We start from the raw sequence: 10017 nt of genomic DNA, 5'->3' as shown, positions 1-10017 counted from the left end.
GGGGTTTTCCAGGATCTAAAGTTCAGTGCGTCAGACACGCCGCTGCTTCCTGCGGCCTTCCGTTTGACAACACACATCACCTCAATAGAAAAGTTAAAGACAAGCAAACTGTTTATTAAATTAATAGTTCACAAAAATTACAACTCTGTCATTTACGAACTCTCATGTTAATCCAAGCATTTGAAGAATATTAATGCTGCTCAAATCATATACAAATCTTACAAATCATAAAGACTACTGTTATGGTCAAGGGTGTAGGGGTTTGATTTTGGCATTGGTGGGGACATAACGACCAGAGTGGTGCCCTGTTCAAATACCCACACTTGCGGTCTTTGCACTTGACCACTTGAGTACTTATGTGATTTGGCTCAAGTGTTCAAGTGAGCATGAAGACCACAAGTGTGTGTCGAGTTTTTCATTACCTGATGGGACACACTTATAGTGTTGTAAAAATGCACTTGTTGACAGAGCTTTATTTTAAATACTTTGCATTTTAAAATCAACTTCTAAATGTCTGTTCAGTAGTCCCTATAACAGATGACACAGTTTTATTTGTGGTGCTTCTAATTAAGTGATAAAAAGCAAAAATTTGCAAATGTACAAAATAAATATACTTATCTTTGCACCAATAAAACGTGCAGCACTTTGTTTTACTGCCAAATTATATGTAATATCTAATATCTAAAAGAAAAAATTTATATAAAAAAAAAAGTTGCCAGTTTCAGTTAGTTGCCAAGGCAACATTTCTCATTTTCATTTAGTTTAACTTGAAGCACTAACACTAAATAAAAATGAAGTAAAAAATTAAAATGAATAAAACTATATTAACATTTTTTAAAACAAAAACGAACAAAATGTCAAAATTTTAAGTCAATTTTAAGTCCACTAGTCCATCCTTTCTCCAAAACAAACACATAAAAAGCAGGCTGCCCTCCTGTCTGCTGACGAGGACTTTGCACTGCTGCTTGAGATAAGGAATATTCATTCTCTTAGGAAATTACACTTCAGCCCACATTTGTGACCATAAAATGTTTATTGCTGTACCTAAATGCGTGTTATGATGACGTGATTTGAGTGCATTTATCAGGCCCATTACACCTGCACATGACCGTTCACACTGGGAAAATATGCGGCATTTTCATAAGAGCTTTAGATTTGAGTGCAAATGGTATCTTATTTGTGTGTGTGTGTTTTTTTCTCTCTTATTGTAATATCAGATATTAAAAAGTATAATACTGGTCCTGGATGCTGATTGGTCAAGACAGGGTTCCATTTGTCATAAAATATATGATTATTTATATTATGTTATAAATTAATCTAGTGAAAGCATGGGACTGGATTTGCTTAATGTTGTATTGAAATATTGTGCCCTTGATATTTTTATAGTTGTGTTGTATTGTGAATATAGTTGTAATATTTGGTTTGCAGGTACTGCACTACTGTTGCACCTAAGAATGGCCCTTCAGCTTTGACTATATTCACAATAACCACGGCCTTTTTCATTATAAAACACAAAACCAGGTCATATAAAGATCACTATCTCATCAGTTTGCTTTCGAAGACATTTTTGACCCACAAAAAAAAATATTTGCATGCTAACTTTAGTCATTGACCACAGCGCAGACGTTACTCATGCCTTCAGACATTCTCCCTGAAAGCTTCAATTAAAAAACGTCTCCATTTCATCTCATGCAACTGAACTGCCACAGCATCCCAAACCAGAGTCAATGCAGTGATTAATGAAAATAGCAAGCGAAGACGTTTCACAACACAGCCTGGAGAAAATGCATGCTGGGAGTGTCTTATGGGCAGCGAGCCAAACGGGGCAGCACGGTGCTTTTGTGCTGTGTTGCGAAATGCAAATTGGTTTGTAAAATACTTCTTGCTAGGTGACACAAAAACGTCAGGAAAACAACATTCCTGACGGTGCAGCGTTTACGGGATGGAAATATGAAATGCGATTAGTCAGTTGAGTCTGTTTTAAAGCTGTTATGACCTCATGCAATAGCTAAAACACATGTCTTCATCTAAATCAGGTTATCTGTTATCTAACAATCAGATAACTGATAATCTATCTTGTGTAAACCGGTTAAACAGGCTTTGTAAAAGGTCACTCATGGTTAACCTTTGAGTTCGTCTGAAATATCAATGTTTTATTGCATCAGATAACAGCACAGTATCCGGGCTCGAAGGCCAAGTTTGGTTTAATAGTAGACCTGAGTGTGCTTTCCTCATTAAAGCATGCTTTTTCGGAAACAGGACACTGATTAACCTCTAAACACAGACCCTTATCTGACTAATAAATGAACATTAGGAAGCTCAATGCACTGGCAGCCGAGTTTATTTTGCACAAGGAAATCTGTGGTGTAACATTTTGGGTACCGGCTAAAAATACTGCACTCCCAGAGCTGCACAGCGCATCCATTTGCAAGGCTTTCCTTATGCTGTCAAGAGGCACTAAAGCTCAGAGGATTGATATTCCCTGATCTTAATAAACCAACACGACTGCATAACCAGGCAACGGCACAGGCTCCAGGGCCGCGGTGAACAGGGATGCATGCAAACACGTTCATAAAGAGCGCTGCGAAAACAACAGACTTTAACAGCAAATATTAACGCAAAACAGCTTTAAAAATATCATGCATTTAAAAAAAGAGCAAAAATGCAATGTTTTTAAAAGAAAATACAACTGTCACAGTGTGTATTTGTGCAAAACTTGGCCAAAGCCGTTTTAAAAGTGACGCTTGGCTATGCAATCATCAATAACAGCTGATGTGATTTGTTATTTGCCTTTTAGAAGAACCTATTCCAAGATGCCACAGAATTGGATTAAGAGTTGATTAGATTTATGCATGCACTTTTGTTCTGTTTACCTACACAAAAAGAACCAATAATAATGAAGCAACGTCACCAAAAAGGAAGCTCAACGCTCAGTCTGATGGTACATTTTGGGAGGAAGGAAGCAAAGGTCACGTCAACACTCACGCAAGACGCTGATCAAAGCCTTAAGCAGCTGTTTATTTTTCAAACTTGCAAGCCGTGGAAAATATATCCATGGGCCAGACTGCACAGAGATATTTTGAGACTTCCCAATGCATTGTCATGCCTTGACGAGTAAGAGTTGCATGATCTTCCCTTCGCCGTTCCAATTACAATATCCATCTGCGGTGGAGACTATACGGCTTCATTTACGCATTCCTAATAATCCTGCACTAAATAATGAGCGGTTTGCTATTTGAGCATGCATTTCCAGTAACAGCCGAAACCACTAATGCGTTGATGCATCTCTGAATGAACCTTGCTTAAGGTTTCATTTGGGTTGAGAGATGTTACTGTTGAAATACTGGAGGAATATGCAGTATCTAGTAATACTTGTCATTTTTATCCTTAGCACTATAAAGGCTCAAATCCATTATGCTGCATTTTTAACATACTAATTCAAATGCATGCATACATGCATTTAAAACTGTAATAAAGGCTGAATTAGCATGCTAATTCAGACAAAAAAAACTCACATGCACAACAGATAACATACATGCCATGATACATTACGACAGCTGAGATACTAAACAAAAGTAAACTTGGCTATTCCAGAGTTGAGCATGTGACCACGTGTTGTTTTACAAGCCACCGCATTCATTGCGTTTCTTTTGAGGCTCGGTGTATGTTTGGGGAGAGATTTATATCTATGTATGCCAAACCACTTCATTGCATTATTGCATGGCTCCGGTTATGTAACTGTTTGCATTGATATTATGCCTGCGAAATCTGACGCGTAAGTGCATTTAAAACTAAAATAAAGGCATGAAGGTATAACAAAAAACACCCTTATATTCAAACCTTAAACAGATAACATATGTGCCACTTCAGATCACTAGTCAAGATACAAAACACAAGTAAACTAGGGACAGTGACGCAGTTATTCCAGAGTTGAGCATGTGACCATGTGCTGTTTTACAAGCTACTGCATGCATTGCATTTCTTTTGCTCTGTGCATGTTTGGGGAGAGATATATATTCATGTACGGCACACCACTTTAATGCATTATTGCATTGCTCCTGTTATGTAACTTTTTGCATTGATACTGTGCAGCAAAATCTGATGCTCTCTTGTATGCATGCATGCATTTAAAACTGCAATAATTCAAACAAAAACAGCCTATTTGGCAAACTTAAATTGATAACATGCCCCACTTTATTACTATTTTGAATGACTTGTTTGTTACTAAAAACAAACTAGGGAGAATAACTCAAATTCCATAGTTAAGCATATGACCAAGTGTTGTTTTACATCTATTGCATTTGTTTTTTTGTTTCTTGAGGCTCTGTGCATGTGTGGACAGAGCTTTATATTAATGTACGCCAAACCACTTCATTGCATTGCTGCACTTCTCTTGTTTTGTGCAACTGTTTGGATTGATATTTTGCAGCAAAATCGAAATTCGAAAAATAAAAGACAAAATCCAAATCGAAAAATCGCAAATAAAAGGCATGAATGCATTTGGTGGATATTTTTAACATGCACATTTGACCAAAAAACACCCTATAGGCAAAAAGGAAAACATACATGACGCATTGAATTACGGTAGTTAAGAAAACAAACGAGTAAACTAGGGACAGTAACTAGTGAATTCCAGAGTTGAGCATGGGACCACATGTTGTTTTACAAGCTACTGCATTCATTGCATTTCTTTTGAGGCTCAGTGCATGTGTGGGGAGGGATTTATATTTGTGTATGCCAAACAACTTGATTGCATTGTTGAACTGCTGCTGTTACATAACTGTTTAAATCTGATGTTTGCACGCATTTAAAACTGATATAAATGAATGCATTTGTGGATATTTTTAACATGCTAATTCAAACAAAAACACTATATGCAAAAACATACAAGCCACGTTAAATTCCCATAGTCAAGGTAACAAGAGTTAACTAGGGACTGTGACTTTGGAATTCCAGAGTTGAGCATGTGACCAAGTGTTGTTTTACAAGCGAACAAATTCATCGCATTTTTTAAAGCAGATTTTGGGAGAGATTTACATTCATGTCAAACCACTTCACTGCATTGTTTTACTGCTTGTGTTACGTGACTTTGCATTGATACTGTGTAGGAAAATGTAATGCATGCATTTAAAACTGCTATAAATATATGCACGAGTGGATATTTTTAACATGCAAATTCAAACAAAACACTCTCCGTGTAAAGCTAAAACAGATATTACAGGTTAAAATAGACTCCTACTGACAGCCTGATACTAAACAAGGGTAAACCGGGGACAGTGACTCGGGAATTCCAGAGTTGACCACGTGTTGTTTTACAAACTACCATAATCATCACGTCTCTCTTGAGGCCCTGCGCATGTGTGGAAAGATGCATACTCGTGCTTTCCAAAACAATGCACTGTTATATAACAACCTAGCATTGATAATGAGCAACAATTCAGATGCATTTTGTTGTGAAATATTTTGCCTGAGTTTTAATATTAAGTATACTTCTAAAAACGGGTTTAAATGCTCAAGTCAAAAAGTCTTGGAGTAGCTGAGATGACGAAACAGATGGTAGGGTTTTTCAGCATTAGTCAACACATGCAAGTCGTTTCACCCAGCTCCACCCATGTCTGACGAGGCAATTTCCTGCAGCACACAATACACAAAGCCCTTCTACCTAACGACCCAAACACGACTCAGATAACTGGTTACGGTAATGATTTACACGGCAGTGCTCATATTACACGTCATTGCTTTAACAAGCTACTCCGGAAAATAATAATTATATATTAACTAGGCTACAGCGTTTACTAAATGCACCGTAACACAAACCCTGTAACGTAAAGTGTGACCCCGTTGAACTTCACAAATGAAAAACATTTGAGAAACTGGCGCCCAGCCAGCGAAAGCAACCGCTCCAGCGCTCAGATCCTCAGAAGAAGCAAGCAGAGACTCTACGTTAATACAAGATCAGAAAATGTATTTGGCAATTTTAAACAAGTGCATACAAGTACAGCTAGAAGCGTTTTCCAATGTTTGCCAAGTGCTCGTAGAGTTGCATTAGTCACATTCTACGTTTAACAGGGACTGCCACCATACCTAAAAGTACATCAAGAAATCGTTAAACATCGACAAAGAAGAACGTAGTCCGTTATAATGAGTACATACCTTTTATCTTCAAAAAATATAGAAACACAATGTATTCAAAAATCAAAAAAAATGTACAGCAATGTTTACCAAGTATGCTTGTCCCTCATGTCCATTATATACAAGTCCGTTAGTTTCTGTCTGGATGGTATGCATGGGATATTCATATTTATATATTTATATAGACCAGAATATAAAAAAAAAAATTTTTAAAAAAAAGCACAATCAAGTGTCTCTCTCTTTTTTTACTTTGACGTCTCCTGCCAGAATGGTGGCTATTTCACCTTGCATGAAAGCCCACGGTACGTTGGAGCCCACCAGGGGGCATTTCTCGCCGCTCGGACAGTACACTTCTCCGGTCGCGCCCTGCTGTTTGATGCTCTCCCGGGAGCACGGGAAGCAGAACTTGTGAGACCCCACCGAAGGGCACTGCACAAAGTGTGTGTCCTCCAGCCTCTCGTGGCAAAGCGTGCAGCACAGCGGGATGCTGCTGGGAACCGAGGAGTCTGGGATGCTCTGCGGATGCACCAGATCCATGCCCGGAACGTGAGGCGTCACGGTGCCCTGCGCCAGCCGCCGCTGGTTGGGAGAAAGCGGGCTGCTGCTGTTTCTGCGTGTGGTCGAGTGCACCTGGTTGGCATCCTTGGGCGAGCTGTTTCCGCCAGCGTTGTCCGCAGCCAGAATGAGCGCCGCAATGGGCGAACTTCCGTTCTGGGTGGAGGCCTCCGGCGGGGTGGTGCGAGGGTGAGGGGATATCGTGGAGGACTGGCAGGAAAAGCTTGGCGGCGGCACCGGGGGCATTTTCAATCCGTCTCCCGCCGGGAGCCACTGCTGTCCGTCTCCGTTAATCTTGGCGGCAGTGACGCCCTCCCCATCCGGCTCCGGCGAGGCTTTTCTCTTCAGATTCTTGGGATGTTTGCCTCGATCTGCAAAAAAGCACGAGCATGCATGAATTACAAGTCAAGTCACCTTTTTACAATGCAAATTGTGTCAAAGCTGCTTTACAGTATTAAACAGGGAAATAGTGTGTCATTCTCCTCTGGCCAGACAAAACCAGCAGTTAATTCTAATTACAGCGCACAAAGCGTCTTTATGCAATGATGACAATGTGGCAGACGCAGTGATGCATTGTAGTGCCAGACGTAACAATGAGGCTGACTGCAAATGCACCACATGCAAATACACGTTGAGCTTTGATCAGCGGAAATTTCCTTGCAGCTGACTCATGCCATAGTGCTCTCATTCAAAGCAGGCCATTTATGAGACTACAGTAGCATTGTATTGTATTGCATGCATCTATCTATCTATTATTTACATATATATATGTAAATAATAGATAGACAGACAGATAGATGGATAGATACATTTGCCAGTTTCAGTTAATATATATATATATATACATATATATATATATATATATATAGCAATAGCCAAATTATTGGCAATAGCCAAATTATGAGTTGAAATTATTGATTTTTCTTTTATGCCAAAAATCATTAGGATATTAAGTAGAGATCATGTTCCATGAAGATATTTTGTAAATTTCCTACCGTAAATGTCAAAACTTAATTTTTGATTAGTAATATGCATTGCTTAGAACTTCATTTGGACAACTTTAAAGATGATTTTTCTCAATATATATATATATATAGTTTTTGCAACCTCAGAATTCAGATTTTCAAATAGTTGCATCTCAACCAAATATTGTCCTATCCTAACAAACCACACATCCATGGAAGGCTCATTTATGCAGATTTCAAATGATGTATAAATCTCAAATTAAAAAAAATGGACCCTTATGACTGGTTTTGTGGTGCAGGCATGGTCACATATAATGTCTAACAATACAAAATTAATATGCATATATATCTGTCCATCCATTTACAACTACACTGAAAACACACCAAAAATCGTACCTGATTTGGACGCAGGAGCGTTGGCTTCGTACATGACTCTCTGCTGCATGTGCTCCTTCTTAAATCTGCTGTCGTACGCGTTGAGCACCATTAAATCCCGGGACGTTTTGTTCTTGATCCAGTCGTCTGCGCGAGTTTTGTGGCTGTCGCTGATCTCCGGGGTCATGCTGTCCGGTCTGTGTTTGTCCTTGTCGTGCTCCGTGCTGGAGACCGAGGCTGGCCGCTTGTTTAGATCTGCGGGGCTGAGACCGGGTCTGCCGTTGATCGCGTGAGCCATGCTGCCGTTCACCAGAGGCACTAAATTGGTCCTGCGCGGGTTTGGACTCTGCCGGTTGAGCTCCGGAGGATCGTCCGGTTTTGAGAATCCGTTCGGGACCGGGATGCCGTTCGCCTGCCGCACAGACTGGTATTCCGGTCCCAGTCTCGCTAGTCCTGCGCGGGTTTGGACTCTGCCGGTTGAGCTCCGGAGGGTCGTCCGGTTTTGAGAATCCGTTCGGGACCGGGATGCCGTTCGCCTGCCGCACAGACTGGTATTCCGGTCCCAGTCTGGGCGCACGCTCCGAGGACAGCGGGTAGCGGTCCAGGGGCTGCGGCGGGCGGGAGCCCGGGTCTCCAGACGCGTGATTCAACGCCTGGATGTCTTTCCCCGATATCGGTTTCGCCGCCGGTCTGCCGTCCTGAAATCCATGCGCTCTTTTGAGCTGCCTCGCGGTTTCAATGACAAACTCGATCCTGTCTGCCCCTTCGTAGTTCACGCATCCCCTGCAAACGGGCTCGGTAAAATCCCAGATCATAGCCCACGGCATGCGGGGCAAGTCGCATAAATAACACGACTGCCTCCTCGAAGCAGCAACCGCCGCGGACGACATCGCTCTTTTAGGTGGAGAACCCTCCGAAGTACAGCACAATCCTGCGGGGAAACGAGCTACGCTCCTCTCGTGTAATAATTGAGTTAGAAACAGAACTTCATAGTAGTGTGAGCTTTACTACGAGGCTCTCTCTCTCTCTCTCTCTCTCTCTCTCTCTCTCTCTCTCTCACTACCGCGTCCAGACCGGAGCTCAATGTGGAGCAGTGACGTCACTGACGCTCCCATTCTATTTACTTGATTCTTCGATAGAACTCCCCCTCCTGCGCATGCGCGCTGACGGCGCTCTCTCGGCCAGGGTTGCCAGGTGCTCACAACAAAGCTCGCCTAATTGCTACTTAAAACTAGCCCAGAGGACCCTTTTAACAAGACTGTGTGATTGTTTACCTTGTTTAACGGTAGTCAGCATCGTAAATCACGATGTTTTAATTTATATTAATAATTTTAATATAAGTTAATATTTTAATTACAAATGTATGTGCATGTATAACACTACACTTTGTAATATACCACCTTTGCATCAGGGTAAAAAAAAAAAAACCGGTAAAATCGCGGTTTTAGGCGAGGTTCTCCATGTAAAATTCGCACTGCAGAGGCTAAACATCTCGTTATTGGGCTCGCTTCAACAGTGTTAAAGTAGCCCAATTCCTCGGGGAAACAGCGGACCTGGCAACACTGCTCTCGCCACCCGTTTCCTTTATTTAACTCTACTTGAATCGAGAGCTGCGACGGCGTTGGAAACGATTCAAAGTCGAAAGTTGTGTTTAGACTCTGTATATGCAAATCAGTCAAATTCTTACGAGCTTTTTCGATCGAATTTGGTTCCCATGAACACGGAAACATGGAAATATGAGGGAATACAGGCATGAGAAAGTGGATGTTAATGAAATCTTGTTTGCAGTGGATATACCATTTCTTGTAATCAGCAAGAAATTGCTCTATAAAATATTTTTTTCGTATGCATCAAATCACAAACGAATCATGGACATGCACATTCTTAATACTACTAATATTTTAGAATTACTTAAATATTAAAAAATTAATATTTTAATTATTATGATTATTGGATATTCAGAGGCTGGCTGATGTAGACTAAAATGAGG

The 10017-nt window shown here is 40.7% G+C and overlaps 1 protein-coding gene across 1 annotated transcript; it reads right to left on the bottom strand.

The window, feature by feature from the left end:
• Nucleotides 1-5944: 5944 nt before the first annotated feature.
• On the bottom strand, nt 5945-9108 carry LOC107557731 (interferon regulatory factor 2-binding protein 2-A-like). Its single transcript, XM_016241254.1, has 3 exons — nt 8564-9108; nt 8049-8439; nt 5945-7058 (listed from the first exon to the last, which is right to left on the bottom strand). Exons 1-3 carry the CDS (start codon nt 8915-8917, stop codon nt 6358-6360), a joined length of 1446 nt encoding a protein of 481 aa, XP_016096740.1. The 5' UTR covers nt 8918-9108; the 3' UTR covers nt 5945-6357.
• Nucleotides 9109-10017: the final 909 nt, after the last annotated feature.

Source organism: Sinocyclocheilus grahami, unplaced genomic scaffold (genome assembly GCF_001515645.1).
Source record: "Sinocyclocheilus grahami isolate Dianchi unplaced genomic scaffold, SAMN03320097.WGS_v1.1 scaffold616.1, whole genome shotgun sequence".
NCBI classification, from domain to species: domain Eukaryota; kingdom Metazoa; phylum Chordata; class Actinopteri; order Cypriniformes; family Cyprinidae; genus Sinocyclocheilus; species Sinocyclocheilus grahami.
This window is presented reverse-complemented; position numbering and strand designations above follow the sequence as displayed.

Excerpts from the sequence above, each read along its gene's own strand:
- LOC107557731 (XM_016241254.1), bottom strand. The coding sequence starts at position 8,917 with ATGTCGTCCGCGGCGGTTGCTGCTTCGAGGAGGCAGTCGTGTTATTTA. Across the intron at positions 8,440-8,563 it reads AATACCAGTCTGTGCGGCAG|GCGAACGGCATCCCGGTCCC; the intron begins GCGAACGGCATC and ends TCTGTGCGGCAG. Across the intron at positions 7,059-8,048 it reads CGCTCCTGCGTCCAAATCAG|ATCGAGGCAAACATCCCAAG; the intron begins GTACGATTTTTG and ends GCTTTTTTGCAG.